At 41.3% G+C, this 15,565-nt stretch overlaps 1 protein-coding gene across 1 annotated transcript; it reads right to left on the bottom strand.

Moving 5' to 3' along the window:
- Positions 1-2,035: 2,035 nt before the first annotated feature.
- LOC110154466 (prostasin-like) lies at positions 2,036-14,565 on the bottom strand. The gene is made up of 10 exons (XM_020918458.2): positions 14,496-14,565; positions 7,594-7,614; positions 7,358-7,520; positions 6,663-6,931; positions 6,120-6,262; positions 4,719-5,022; positions 4,441-4,609; positions 4,151-4,374; positions 3,927-4,024; positions 2,036-2,493 (listed from the first exon to the last, which is right to left on the bottom strand). The coding sequence occupies exons 1-10, from the start codon at positions 14,563-14,565 to the stop codon at positions 2,182-2,184; spliced, it is 1,773 nt and encodes a 590-aa protein (XP_020774117.2). The 3' UTR covers positions 2,036-2,181.
- Between the last annotated feature and the right edge of the window lie 1,000 nt (positions 14,566-15,565).

Below are 15,565 nucleotides of genomic sequence, written 5' to 3'. Positions count from 1 at the left end.
CAGATTGTGTTCAAACGAAACTCAAATTAATCCAGACCGAGCAGTGCCTCTCGTTAGTTTCACCAGGGAATAATAATGATCAGCTGCACAGTATCAATAGTCCACGAGGTCACAAATGTGTAAGATTGTAGGAAGTAGGATTGGAACACTTCTATAATATTCAACAAAGTGCATATGATATTTCTGATACTTGAAACATCATTTGGCAAATAAAGGTGTTTCCTTATCATTTGTTAGTCATTAGAGCGCAGTGCAGTACAGTTACAGAATTCCTTAGTGCGATGTCATAATTACCAACCAGGATGTACAATTTAAAACCTAAAAAATGGTCAGAGTTTTGTTTATTTTTTAAATATAAGTGACTTGGGTTGGTTGGACAGTACCTGGAAAGGAATCTGAGCTGTTCTCATACTGAATACTGAATATCCATCCAAAATGCAAAAACAATTTACCCAATTTTTTTGTCTTTCTTCAACCTTCATTTAAGAAAATAAAAGTGCTGTCATTTATTTTTATTTGTCTAATCGTAACTTGTGTGTCATTTAGACAAGTTTTGGCTCTTATTATGGTTGCTAGGTAACAATTATGCAATAACCTCTTCGTATATTACAATCAAGAAGTACAATTATTAGCTTTACCAGAATTTAAAAACCAGACAAAGCTTAGTAAAATGTTAAATATGAAGATGTTTAGTAAAAAAGTGCGAATGATGTCCTATATGCTTTAAGTGAAGACTGAGGGGTAGGGTTTGTTTGGCTTTCACAAAGTGCTCTTCAGCAAGATCAGTGCAAATAAACATCTTCATTTCATTTACATTTAGGTTTTAAAGGTCCTATATTACAAAAAACTGACTCTTGTGATCTGACTCTTACGTCATGTTCTAATGTTGTTACCTCCTCATAAACAGACCTGGACTTGTGTTTTGTTTCATTCACACATGTTTGAGTTATGATCCAAATGATTCTAGTGAAGGTATGGAGTAAAAACACAGTGGAGCGCTTTCTGTATTACCCCATGACATGACAAGGTGGAACAGAGTGTGTTCTGTTTGAGAGAAGAACTAAATGTGCAGGGTTTGTGGTGTGTTTGTGATGAGGAAAGTTCAGTAGAACAGATCAGAAGAACATGTCAGATTGGTCTTTTAAATGAACTCTCCGTCACTTTTCTGATGTAGATATTATTACTTTGCTTGGAATGTCAGAGTATTTCACAGTATAAGATGATATGTAGAGATGATGATCCATCTCTACAAAGACAAGAAAGTGACAGCATCTAGCAAAGTTACAGGTCAGATCTGTGGAGAGGTGACCCTGCTACAGTAAGAGCATATGTTGCATGTATATTTGAATTATAAAACACAGAGATCAGTTCAAAATGCAGTACCATGCTCTGGAACTTTCCAGGTGCGTCTATATACATATATATCTTCACCAGAAAAGTTACATAGTGCTCCTTTAACTCACAGAGAAACAAAGCTCCAGTGCATTTGACTATGTACCATTATTATATTATATTATTCATTAAACATACTTCTGATTCATTGTATATTAAATATCTATCACTTCAGAGTCCTGTACATTAGTAGCTTTAAATGCAGTCATTTTTTATCAGAAACACTTTATAATAACTACACCTTATTTAGCCTTAATAAAGCATGAACAAAGGCTTAATTAATAATGAACAAAGACTTAATTAATAATGATTCACACTTAGTAACTACTTAATTACTACCTTAATTCGCACTTGCACTTCATTCGCCTGTGCTGTAAATAGTTACTCATAATTATTTCATACTTAATTACTCATGAACTAACCATTTGAGCATTTATTAATCATTAGTAAACTATGAGAGAATGATTTACTAATAATACAATGTAATGATAATTCAGGCAGCTGTTATCTGTTAAGTCTTTTGGAGAGCTTTTCTAAAGTGAAGACTAATTATCCTTTATTAAACATTTACTAAGCGTGAATCATTTTTAATTAAGTCTTTGTTCATTATTAATTAAGTCTTTATTCATGCTTTATTAAGGCTAAATAAGGTGTAGTTATTATAAAGTGTTACCTTTTTATCATTAATCATAAGATTTATAGATCATTACAATATTAAGTGCGGCTCTGAGGATCTCCGGGTTGTTCCCTTCATTTGTGTGAGTCACATCATGTACAGTTACACACAGCTCATCCACAGAGCAGCAGCCACAGCAGAGGCAGGAGCAGGTGGGACGCCAGCAGGAGGGAGGGGCTGAGTGCAGAGGGGGCGGGGCTACTGGAGGTGGAGTTGGACGTGGAGTTGGAGCTGGGGGCAGATGTGGCCGTTGCCGCCGGGGACAGGAACGTGCCCAGGCGGGAGGAGAGGAACTCCTTAAAGGCGCTCACTTTGGTAAAGCTCATGACGGCCTCTCGGGTCTGCGGGCTGCTGCTGTTGGACAGAACCACGGCCTGGAACCAGGAGCTGCCCAGTTTACACATGAGAGGCCCCCCGAGGTCCCCCTGAAGCACAGGACAGAGCAACACACCAGTCAGCAGGGCACACGCAAGGGGCCCGCGCTGGAGGACTAAAGGGAGAGTGAGGGGGGAGGGGTGTGGAGGACTAAAGGGAGAGTGAGGGGGGAGGGGTGTGGAGGACTAAAGGGGAGAGTGAGAGGGGGAGGGGTGTGGAGGACTAAAGGGAGAGTGAGGGGGGAGGGGGAGGGGTCTGGAGGACTAAAGAGGAGAGGAGGGGTAGGGGTGTGGAGGACTAAAGGGAGAGTGAGGGGGGAGGGGTGTGTGGAGGACTAAAGGGAGAGTGAGGGGGAGGGGTGTGGAGGACTAAAGGGAGAGTGAGGGGGGAGGGGACGGGTGTGGAGGACTAAAGGGGAGAGTGAAGAGGGGAGGGGTGTGGAGGACTAAAGGGAGAGTGAGGGGAGAGGGGTGTGGAGGACTAAAGGGAGAGAGGAGAGGGGAGGAGAGGGGGTGGAGGGTGTGGAGGACTAAAGGGAGAGTGAGAGGGGAGGAGGAGGGGTGTGGAGGACTAAAGGGAGAGTGAGGGGAGGAGGGTGTGTGGAGGACTAAAGGAGAGTGAGAGGGGAGGGGTGTGGAGGACTAAAGGGAGAGTGAGAGAGGGAGGGGTGTGGAGGACTAAAGGGAGAGTGAGAGGGGAGGAGGAGGGGTGTGGAGGACTAAAGGGGAGAGTGAGGGGAGAGGGGTGTGGAGGACTAAAGGGAGAGTGAGGAGGGAGGGGGAGTGGTGTGGAGGACTAAAGGGAGAGTGAGGGGGGGAGGGGTGTGGAGGACCAAAGGGGAGAGTGAGGGGGGAGGTGTGTGGAGGACTAAAGGGGAGAGTGAGGGGGAGGTGTGTGGAGGACTAAAGGGGAGAGTGAGGGGGAGGTGTGTGGAGGACTAAAGGGACAGTGAGGGAGGGAGGAAAGAGTCTGTAGGTCTAATGGAGAATGTGATAACATGTTCACTGCTAAAACAAAGTATAACATCAGCTGGTTTGTGTAAAATGTAAAATGTCTGTGTGATCACACTGCACCGATCCTCTGGAGGCTTTAAAACCACTTTGTAGTCTGTATAGATTTTTTTTTTTATTGTGACATTGGCAAAATAATACTACCCCAATGAAGATGGCGGCACCAACGGCATCACCCAAGCTTAGACCATGTGCTGATCTGTTCATCTATAAACCACTAATAAAACTACGAACAGCAGCCTGGACCTCACCTTAGACCCCACCCACAGACTCTTTATATAAATGGATATAACCCTCTCTGTATGATCCTGATGTCTGTATTTAGCTATTGTCCTAATATGGAACTCAGCTCCAAATACACTCCTATAAATACAAGCCTCACTGAGCTTCATTTGACTGGAGCCAAATGTTATGGCTGACATCACACTCACTTAATTCACTTCTATATACAGTCTGTGACCGTGGGGCTGTACCTGCTGCAGAGTGAAGACCCCGGTGCAGAGGGTGTCTGAGGAGGAGGCGTTCCCGCAGCTCATGATGGAGGTCTGGGTCTCCTGTTGGGTCTGCTCCCCTGGAGAACAAGAAGTCACTTTCATTAAAACACATTTCCACAGCAGCAGATAGTTTGGTCTCATGGGACTGAACAAAAGGTGAGGCAGAATGCCAGTGGGAGTCTCATGTTGTAGAATGCACTGACCTGTTGCCCCCTGGCTGTAGGCGGCAACGTAGCAGGTCTTTCCCTGAGCGAAGGTGCGTCCGTCGTCCAGGCAGATGGGCTGGATGTGGTTGGACAGAGAGGGTTTGGAGGCCAGAAGAAGCACCGCCACATTTGAGGCACTGCTGTTACTCACAGTGACGTTAGAGACGGCTACACGCTCAGACTGCCCCAGCACCACGCTCCACTGTGACATGTTCAGGGACCTGCACACAGCGAGACACGTCACACACCACTGTACTACACCATCCTACCACTGGAGGCGCCCTGACCTGGGGAAGCAGCTGGCGTCGCTCAGAACGGCGTTCTCCGACACCAGACTCCCTACGCAGACGTGAACCTGATCTTTCTGGACACTGACCACCCAGGGCCACTGCCCACTGGACACAGAGGAACCTCCAGACAGACGACTGTTGAGAGGGGCCTGGCCACACACCACCGCTGTGAGGAGCACACACACATCAGCAGGTGGCTCACACTCAGGTATAACTCATATTCTATTCTGTAAAAAGTGTTATTATAGGTCCACGTAGCAGTGGGCAGGGCTTACGTGGAGGAGCAGTAGTGGTGGTTGGTGTTGTTGTTGTTGTTGGTGTTGTTGTTGCTGCTGCCGTGGCGACAGGGGGCAGACCGGAGCAGGAGACGCTCAGGTCACTGTTGGTCCCAGAGGAGGTGATATTAATGAAGCCGGGCTGGTTCTCTGTGATGTAGCTCAAGATCCAGCTCTGATAACGTGACACTCGAGCGTAGACTCCGGGTTTACCGGCCTCAGCGCAGCCTTCTCCAAAACTCACCACGCCTGCCTGGATCCAAATGCCACTCTGCTTCCTCACCAGAGGACCCCCAGAATCTCCCTGCACAAAGCAGAGGGGCTCGGTCAAGCAGAAGTAAACAGCAAGGCCAAAAATTCAAGTTAGTGCATCTGATATAAAAATGTATTAGCATATGTACTCTAGTTTATGAAACTGTTGACCTTTTTTCTGTACCATTTTTGGTTCTAAAGTTCCATACGTTTTAAACAGACCATGTATGAAACATGGAACAAAAATTATTTCCTAAATTTCAAAGACCTGCAAATCATGTAAATAAATGGATGTATTTCATCATATCTTGTGTTATTCCATCTTTGAACTGTTGATGAAGGTACATGATTTTTTTTTTTTTTTTTATGTATTTAAAATGATAAAAAATTTGCTTGGAAGGACTGACATATTTTATAGAAATAGTTTCCTTTCATTTTGAAGTAATATTAAAGTATTCAGAAGAAAAAAGTTGACAAATTATGTAAAATCATGCACCTTCTACTTGTTTGCACAATTTTCCCTTCGTTACTTTTCCCTCCGTTACCATGACCTTTCTTAATAAAAAATCGTATTAGTCAAAAAGTAAGAGGTTTTTCAACCTAATCTTGTACCATATGGTAGAAAACTATATGAAGCAAATATTCAAACCAGTTTGTTAAGGATATGGAAGTGAGAACCAAGAGTTATCACTGTTTGGATTTATTGCCCAAAAAGTGCTGCATATTTCATTCCCTCCGTTACCAACATGAGTTTTTTATTTTTTGTCAGCAACTTGAAAGAATATCACAGGTTTAACTTTACCCTGTTGGAGTGTAACTCTTTCCTACATTCTGATACTTTACTTATTTCAATAGTCCCTCTAGTTTCTGAATAAGAGACATTTGAATGTAAAAAATCTGACCCTCCGTTACCACTTGACCGGACCCAGCGACTGTGTTCAAAGTGTGTGCTGCCTCCAGTGGCCACTGCTTTCAAGTACTATGTGACATCACACTGTACTAGGCTAATTAAAGCCACACCCCCCACTCTCCCCTCCTCCCCCGCCCCTCCAGGCACTGCGCATTTTAAAAGCTCTATTTGAATGTTCAGTATTGTACATGAAACAGGCAGGTGGCTCAGGCTGTTGCTGCAGGTGCTCACACTGTTACCTGGCAGGAGTCTTTGCCCCCCTCGTCCAGCCCTGCACACAGCATGTTGTCTGTGATGCCCGAGCCATAGGCACAGAAGCACTTCCTGTTCCCCACGATGGGCACCTTCACCTCCATCAGGTTCTGTGGGGAGGGCAGAGGCACTGTGGAGTGAAACAGGACTGAAGTCAGACAGATTTAAATATATATCACCAGTTTTTAAGGTTTTCTAATTGTGACTTGGTTTAGTGGGACAGTGGTAAATATTTATCATAGTTTTACATCAGTTAAGCGGCAGTTTGTGGAAAAATCAGAAAAAATGTACAAAATGCAGGAAGTACCAGTGGGATCAGTAATAAGTTTGATTTTGTGGGTGTTTTATGCACTGACTGAAAATCTGCGTTCACTGTTCATGTACCTTGATATTAAAGCCATACTGGTTTGTTTAAAACAGTGAAAATCATCATGAGGGGGGAGTCTACACCAGAGGCTTTGTTTTTTATACAGTTTGATTGTGCTGTTCAGTTTGTGACATGTACCGGAACACAGTCCCAGATGTCTCACCTCCAAAGGCCACACTGCCCCAGCCCGTGACCCAGACGTTGGTGCCCGCGTACAGGGTGCTCTCCGGGGCAGCCAGGCACACCGGCCGGATGTAGTTGGTGAAGGTGACAGAGGATTCCATCTTGAGCAGGGCCATGTCGTTGTTGTTGGTGTCGCGGTTGTAGTCTGGGTGGTTGATGACCTGGACAATGGAGCGGCTGACCTCGTTCGGGTTGGCATTCTCTTGGCTCTTGCGCCCGATGTACACCGTGTTGTCTGCAGCGATACCGCTGTGGAGGAAACACCAAGTGAGGAGGAAGTCACCATGTTGGTTCTGGGAGTGGGTACTCAAAATGTACTCAAGTAAAAGTATGAAGAGTTCTTGGAGTGTGAGTGTCGTGTTTGGAGTGGCCGATGGCACAGATGGCAGCCAGTTCATCCCAGAACCAAACCAGAACCAAACTAGAACCAAACCAGAACCAAACTAGAACCAAACCAGAACCAAACCAGAACCAAACCAGAACCAAACCAGGACTAAACCAGAACCAAACCAGGACCAAACCAGAACTAAACTAGAACCAAACCAGGACCAAACCAGAACCAAACCAGGACTAAACCAGGACTGAACCAGAAGAAGTGTAAGTGCATCCTAAGAGTACTTGAGAGAAAGTCTCCATTAGACTCCATTAGACTCCATTAGTAGTTGAGGGCCTCACCTCAAGAAGCAGTGCGCCGCGCTCAGCACCCACAGGTTGTTGATGAGGGACCCTCCACAGATGTGCCCCCCTCCTCTGTGGATACTGACCTGCCAGGGCCACGCCCCATCGGGAGCTTCAGCGCCCCCTACGATCCTGGTGTCCAGGGGAGGCCTTCCACACACTGAGGACACAGCACATGTGACGAAAGCCATTCTCAAATAAAAAGCATAAATGATCTGAAAGATAAAACTCACCATCGAGCTGCGCCACAGAGCCTGGAACAGATCACACACAGTTAAACAGAAAAGTCACCACAACACTGACTCACAGACTCCCAGAGGAGAGTACTGTTACATCAATACAAATATTACTCAGTAAAAGTATGCTTTTAGAAAAGTACTAGGAAAAGTACATAGTTACATTTACTTTAGTAACTTTTCTGAGTTCCACTGAGCCAAATATCCCAGTATACATATACTGCACACAGTGTTGGGGAGTAACAGATTACATGTACCAGCATTGCATAATCAGAATACAAATTATAAGTAACTGTATTCAGTTACAGTTACTGTTTCAATAAATGGTAATTGGATTACAGTTACTTTGTTGAAATAAATGGATTACAGGGTGGTATTTACCTGTTTTTGTATTTTGGGCTAAACCAGGACTAAACCAGAACTAAACCAGGTCTAAACCAGGACTAAACCAGGTCTAAACCAGGTCTAAACCAGGACTAAACAGTATGACACTAACAGTAGTGTGGACATAATTTCAGGCAGCAGTGATCTCATATAAAAATAATTTCTCTATCAATATTTTTTTTTAATTTGGTTAAGGAAAGACTGGACTTTTTATAGTCTTTAAGCAGACAAAACATCTGATTTATGTTAAGATCCTAGTCTTTGTTTCTCTACAGTAAACAAAAGTCTGTTCATGGAGACTTGGGCTCAACAGACAATTTGAAGAACAAACAAGATTTTGCAGGATGTGGTTGGTACATTCATGTAGTTTTAAAAAACATGACAATATCAAGTAATCCAATGTATTCAGATTACATTACTCACTTTAAGTAATTTAATGGATTACATTACAAACTACATTTTGGTGTGTGTAATCTGTAATCTGTAGGGGAATACATTTTAAAAGTCACCTTCCCAACAGTGACTGTATAATACTAGTTCTATAAGCAGCTCTTCAAAGGGTCAGAATAAGCCCTCTGTCCAGTGTCTGTGTCTAATTATAAAATGTTTTTTTACCAGAGAATCAGGAAGTGCTTGTTAGCATACTAGTTGTTGTCAGCTTTACTGTAACAGTGAAATTCCACTCTGGTGTCTGGAGTTGTGAAAAGCTTTTATAAACTTTGAACCACTGCAAAGGTGTAAAGTGAAATGTTGTGTTTGTTGTGTGTTTCAGACAGCAGAAGAGTCCACAGAGAAAAGAGCCGAGCTGCTCTCGGCTCTTTTCTCTGTGGACTCTTCTGTGTTTACAAAGGGAGTTTCACTCAACGCTAACGGCAATGCTCATTTTGAGAAATTCTATATTTTACGATGACGCCCCAAACTGAAGTAATCTACATAAAAAAAACAATGGAGTACTCTTTACTTGAACTGTTTCTTCATGGTTGTTTCTTTATATTGTCTGTTTTCACACACGTGTCTTCAGCAGCACATAGAGCTGCACAAGCTGCACTAGCACTGACTCACGACTCATTCAGATCAAAGTGTTTCAGCGTTTCAATAGAAAGTTTTATATTTAGGTCATGTTTATGTTGAATTTAAACTCTTACACTCAGTTCCTTTAATGTAACATGAGCTCAGCACTGTAAGAAGTGTTGGGAAGGTGACTTTTAAAATGTATTCCCCTACACATTACAGATTACATACCCCAGAATGTAGTTTGTAATGTAATCCATTAAATTACTTAAAGTGAGTAACGTAATCTGACTACTTTGGATTACTTGATTTGCTGTAGAGAAGCAAAGACCAGGATATCGTAACATAAGATGTTTTGTCTGTTAAAAGAAAATTTAAAAAAAAACTGACTTTACTGAACCAAATTAAAAATATTATTGATAGAAGACGAGGAGACACGTCCACACAGCAGGATTTAGTCCTGTTAAATCCTGTTTTAGACCTGGTTTTATTCCTGGTTTAGTCCTGGTTTAGACCTGGTTTAGACCTGGTTTTAGTCCTGGTTTAGACCTGGTTTAGACCTGGTTTAGACCTGGTTTAGACCTGGTTTAGACCTGGTTTGGACCTGGTTTAGACCTGGTTTAGACCTGGTTTAGACCTAGTTTAGACCTGGTTTAGACCTGGTTTAGACCTGGTTTGGACCTGGTTTAGTCCTGGTTTAGACCTGGTTTGAACCTGGTTTAGACCTGGTTTAGACCTGGTTTGGACCTGGTTTGGACCTGGTTTGGACCTGGTTTTAGACCTGGTTTAGTCCTGGTTTAGACCTGGTTTGGACGTGGTTCAGTGTCCAGCAATGAGTGGAATTACCGGAAAGAAAAAAAAAAGGGGATATAGCCCAAAATGTAAAAACAAGTAAATGCCGTGTAATCAATTTATTTCAACAAAGTAACTGTAATCCAATTACCCCTCACTGAAACAGTAACTGTAACAGAATACAGTTACTCATAATTTGTACTCTGATTACGTAACTCCGGTACATGTAATCTGTTACTCCCCAACGCTGACTGTAAGTTTCTTATCTCGATGCTTGAATATGAAAGTTCCAGTAAACCCAGCAGTGACGTGTGAGGCTTTGATAAAACAGAGACCACATTCCTCTGAACCCAACACAATGGACAGTTTCAGGTTCATTTGGACAGAGCTGTGGGAGGGGCTCTTTGAACAGACATTTGTCACCACGGAAACTCAAACTCAAGGAGGGGCGCTGTGTCAAACGTCTGTTTTTGTGCTGATGACAGAAGGACAAATGTGTGCCCAGGTCCACGCGCTGCTGATGGACGTAAATGTTCACATTTAAAGGGCCGTGTTACATAACAGGGACTTGTGTGAGAATGTTGTCACCTCCTCAAAAACCCACCTGGACTTGTGTTTTGTTTCATTCACATGTTTAAGTAACACTCTATTTTTAGTCTACATCTCCAAAGCTCCGAATGCCCTGTTCCACCTTGTGATGTCATGAAGTGGTAGTTTTCGAGTTAAGAGCTCCTTTTATCTTTAGTTCAGTGGAGATAATTTCAGGGCTGAAATGATCAAATGATCCAAATGATTCCAGATAAGATGTGTGTATTTTAAAAACACAGTGGAGCACTTTCTGTATTACCACATGACATCACAAGGTGGAGTGTTTTCTGTTTGAGAGAAGGAGTCTAAATGTGTAGGGTTTGTGTGTTAAAAATGTGAATGAATCAAAACACAACTGCAGGTGTGTTTGTGATGAGGAAACGACGTTAGAACTGATCAAATCACCTAATGGAAGCTTTAATGACATCACAAGGTGGAACAGAGTGTTTGAGAGAGAGATGGATATGCTCACTGTCAGTGACAGTTATTTATTTTGAATTTGAAGATGTGTAACTGTTAAACTATTTGTTCAAGAGTTTCATGTTTACTTTAATAACACAAAGATATGTGTGTGTGTAAACATGAGTGCTCCTGACACACACACACACACACACAGACACACACGCGCACACACACACACACACACACACACACACACATGCGCGCACGCGTCTCCTAAACTGTAAACTGTCTGCAGTGGCCCAAAACTTCTTCCTCATTTACCTTCTTCACTCAGAGTCCTAATCACTCACCTCCATGACTTTATAAGAGCTTTATACAACTTTCACACATTAAAGCAGAGTTTTGCACTTTGCGTTGCTATTTTTATTTTTTATTTTTAATGATAAACGCTCTGTAAATAAAGCTTGATTGATTGATAGAGCAGAGTTTCATCGACACACACTACTAACACTAAATCTATCTTTGAATTTGTTTCCTGTTAGCAATGAATAAAAACATTGACATTTTAAATGTTTTTCACTTTTTATTAAATATGGTAAATGCATATTTGTTAGAACAAGTTTTTTAATTTAAGTAGTTTTTGTTTTTTGTTTTTTTTTAATGTATGTAAATGATTGCCTAACTTTGTTTTAAGTTTTGTAATCCTACTTTTGAAATTACTGTAAATTAAAAATATGTGCAAGTATCACTTAAAATCTTTTATCTTCTATTAATTATCCTTAATAAAATATTTTAAATGGTCACATTTTTCTATAGTGCTTTTCCACCTTCAAGGCACTCAAAGCACTTTACAACAAGGAACCACTCACCCACTCACACACACATTCACACACCAGTGTACGCAGACACTGTGGGCAAGGTGGGTTAAGTGTCTTGCCCAAGGACACAACGACAGCATTCATCTGTGGGAGCTGGAATCACACCAGCCAACCTGTGGGTCAGTGGATCTGACCGCTCAACCTGAGATGTTTATGTCGAGAGCTGGATTCGAACCGCCAACCTTCAGATCAGTGGACAAACGCTCTACCAACTGAATACTGCCGCCCCATTTTAAGGAATTATTTTTAATGAAATACTAAATGTAATTAAAGTTGTTGTGTGATTATTACCCATTTAATTTGATTTACATTAATTAAAAATCATAAACTATAAACTTTTTAGAAACGTTAGGCAACTATTCACCTCATTTTTTTTATTACTGCTTCTTTCCTGATTTTTGGACAGTAGTATCATAAACACTTCACACAGTCGGTGGAATTATTTGGACCTGAAGAGCTGCTGCACTGGGGCCACGCACATTTCCTGACAGGACGTTTAACATCCATGTTCAGTTTCCGATGTTCAGTTTCCAGCTGCTGTTTTCAGATTCTAGAGTTGTGACAGTGTCAGACTCTCATGGGACACACCGCAGTTTTCCCCACTGAACACATTTAACTTTGTCATGAAATCTCCTAAAGGTAAACTCACAAATACTGAACCTTATATTTTCGATTATCAGCAAAATCCAAGAACTCACTGTATTACAACAACATTTTGCGTTTGAACAATATTCATTTACACTGGTCTATAGCCAGTGTTGGGGAGTAACAGATTACATGTACCGGCATTACGTAATTAGAGTACAAATTATGAGTAAATGTATTCAGTTACAGTTACTCTTTCAATGAGTGGTAATTGGATTACAATTACTTTGTTGAAATAAATGGATTACACAGAGGTATTTTCCTGTTTTCACATTTTGGGCTAAACCAGGACTAAAACCAGAACTAAAACTAGGACTAAAACTAGGGACTAAACCAGGACTAAACCAGGTCTAAACCAGGTCTAAACCAGGTCTAAACCAGGACTAAAACCAGGACTAAAACCAGAACTAAAACTAGGACTAAAACTAGGACTAAACCAGGACTAAACCAGGTCTAAACCGGGACTAAACCAGAACTAAAATCAGGACTAAACCAGGACTAAAACCAGAACTAAACCAGGACTAAAACCAGGACTAAACCAGGTCTAAACCAGGACTAAACCAGGACTAAAATCAGGACTAAACCAGAACTAAACCAGGTCTAAACCAGGTCTAAACCAGGACTAAACCCAGGACTAAACCAGGACTAAAACCAGGACTAAACCAGGTCTAAACCAGGTCTAAAACCAGGACTAAACCAGGACTAAAACCAGGACTAAACCAGGTCTAAACCAGGACTAAACCAGAACTAAAATCAGGACTAAACCAGAACTAAACCAGGTCTAAACCAGGTATAAACCAGGTCTAAACCAGGACTAAAACCAGGACTAAACCAGGACTAAAACCAGGACTAAACCAGGTCTAAACCAGGACTAAACCAGAACTAAAATCAGGACTAAACCAGAACTAAACCAGGTCTAAACCAGGTCTAAACCAGGTCTAAACCAGGTCTAAACCAGGACTAAACCAGGACTAAAACCAGGACTAAACCAGGACTAAAACTAGGACTAAACCAGGACTAAACCAGAACTAAACCAGGTCTAAACCAGGACTAAAACCAGGACTAAACCAGGACTAAAACCAGGACTAAACCAGGTCTAAACCAGGTCTAAACCAGGACTAAACCAGGACTAAACCAGGACTAAACCAGGTCTAAACCAGGACTAAACCAGGACTAAAACCAGGACTAAACCAGGACTAAACCAGAACTAAACCAGGACTAAACCAGAACTAAACCAGGACTAAACCAGAACTAAACCAGGTCTAAACCAGGTCTAAACCAGGTCTAAAACCAGGACTAAAACCAGGACTAAACCAGAAATCAAGGAAGAATTTTCAGGATGTGGTTGTCACATTCATGTAGTTTTATAAAACATGACAATATCAAGTAATCCAAAGTATTCAGATTACGTTACTCACTTTAAGTAATTTAATGGATTCTGTTACAAACTACATTTTGGAGTATGTAATCTGTAATCTGTAGGGGAATACATTTTAAAAGTCACCTTCCCAACACTGTCTATAGCAAGAGTCTTCAGCCTTTTTCCTCCAGTGAGCTCCTTTACAAAAGCAAAATGCTGCAAAGAAACTGAGTATAAAGAGCCACAGCGAGACAGACTTATGACTTTTCCTAAATTTTGTCACTTTGTGGACATTTACTGTTTTTGAACGAAATCTCAAACTTCTGATCCACAAATGTTTCTCCTTCTCATTACTGGATCGGGATCCGTGCCACAAATTTGTCTTATTAAGCTTGTAAAGTCCTTTGAACAGTCACTTTTTTAGGGTAGAATAATGCTCCACTATTACCAAAAGATAAGTATGACACTGATTTATTCATTCTAGCAGAGAAGACCGTGAACTTGGAGCCAGTTTTGGTTTCATGAGGATAGGCCCAGTAATAACAGAGACATGAACTATTAACCAGGTCATACATCTGTATCTGACACTTACAGTTCTGTCTCAGTTCTGTTTCAACTCAAGACTTTAGAGTGTTGTAAAGTGAACCAGCCTTTTGGGTCTAAATCTCTCATTTTGTTCTTGTAGCTCCAATATCTTGTGTTGACCCATGTCTATCTAATTCTCAAAACTTACAGTAATGAAAGAGAGCACAGTAAACAGAACGTGTGAATGGATTATAGATTAACAGAATATATATTAACAAATTTTCCAATTCTGAGTCTTTAAAACAAAGCCTCACCTGTGAAGAGCAGAGAGAAGATGCACAGGATCCACATGGCTGCGACTATGGCACTAAGCACCTGTCGCATTCACCTGTTCACCTGCACACTTGACAGGAGGCGGGGCTTACCTGTCCCAGACACGCCCACCTGTCATTCCTTAGCAGATGATTGTTGTGACAGCTCTGCTCTGGTGGAAAAGGAAAAACTAGTTTCAGAATGAAGTGGAATTCAGGCCTTAGTCATTATTACTTAAGCCTTAGGCCTGACTTATAATCTAATTTTGAGACTAAATAAAAAGGTTTTGAAATTCTAAACAAAAAAACTAAGTACAAAAAGTATTTAAGCAAACCAGCTCTGAGATTTATGTAGTGACCAGATCAGAGAAAGTCTGTTTAAAAAAAACAACAGACAATGAGCAGGTTTAATTTTAGCATAAAAACTGGCAACCCAAACGAAAGACTCATGTGAGGCTCATTCTGCTCTCTGACTGGAGAATTATCTTGAGCAAAAACATCAAATTATAACATGTGTACTTTGTGTAAAAGTTGTAGGTGTGAACATGTGTACTTTGTATAAAAGTTGTATTAGGTGTGAACATGTGTACTTTGTGTAAAGGTTGTAGGTGTGAACATGTGTACTTTGTGTAAAAGTTGTATTAGGTGTGAACATGTGTACTTTGTGTAAAAGTTGTATTAGGTGTGAACATGTGTACTTTGTGTAAAAGTTGTAGGTGTGAACATGTGTACTTTGTGTAAAAGTTGTATTAGGTGTGAACATGTGTACTTTGTGTAAAAGTTGTAGGTGTGAACATGTGTACTTTGTGTAAAGGTTGTATTAGGTGTGAACATGTGTACTTTGTGTAAAAGTTGTAGGTGTGAACATGTGTACTTTGTGTAAAAGTTGTATTAGGTGTGAACATGTGTACTTTGTGTAAAAGTTGTAGGTGTGAACATGTGTACTTTGTGTAAAAGTTGTATTAGGTGTGAACATGTGTACTTTGTGTAAAAGTTGTATTAGGTGTGAACATGTGTACTTTGTGTAAAAGTTGTATTAGGTGTGAACATGTGTACTGTGTGTAAAAGTTGTA

The sequence above is a fragment of the Boleophthalmus pectinirostris genome, unplaced genomic scaffold, assembly GCF_026225935.1.
Source record: "Boleophthalmus pectinirostris isolate CB_2022bp ecotype Guang Dong unplaced genomic scaffold, ASM2622593v1 HiC_scaffold_17, whole genome shotgun sequence".
Taxonomy (NCBI): Eukaryota; Metazoa; Chordata; class Actinopteri; order Gobiiformes; family Gobiidae; genus Boleophthalmus; species Boleophthalmus pectinirostris.
Note: the sequence above shows the minus strand (reverse complement) of the source record. Positions and strands in the feature narration are given on the sequence as shown.

Excerpts from the sequence above, each read along its gene's own strand:
- LOC110154466 (XM_020918458.2), bottom strand. The coding sequence starts at position 14,565 with ATGCGACAGGTGCTTAGTGCCATAGTCGCAGCCATGTGGATCCTGTGC. Across the intron at positions 6,932-7,357 it reads GCGGCGCACTGCTTCTTGAG|CGGTATCGCTGCAGACAACA; the intron begins GTGAGGCCCTCA and ends TTTCCTCCACAG. Across the intron at positions 4,610-4,718 it reads CACCACTACTGCTCCTCCAC|CGGTGGTGTGTGGCCAGGCC; the intron begins GTAAGCCCTGCC and ends TGCTCCTCACAG.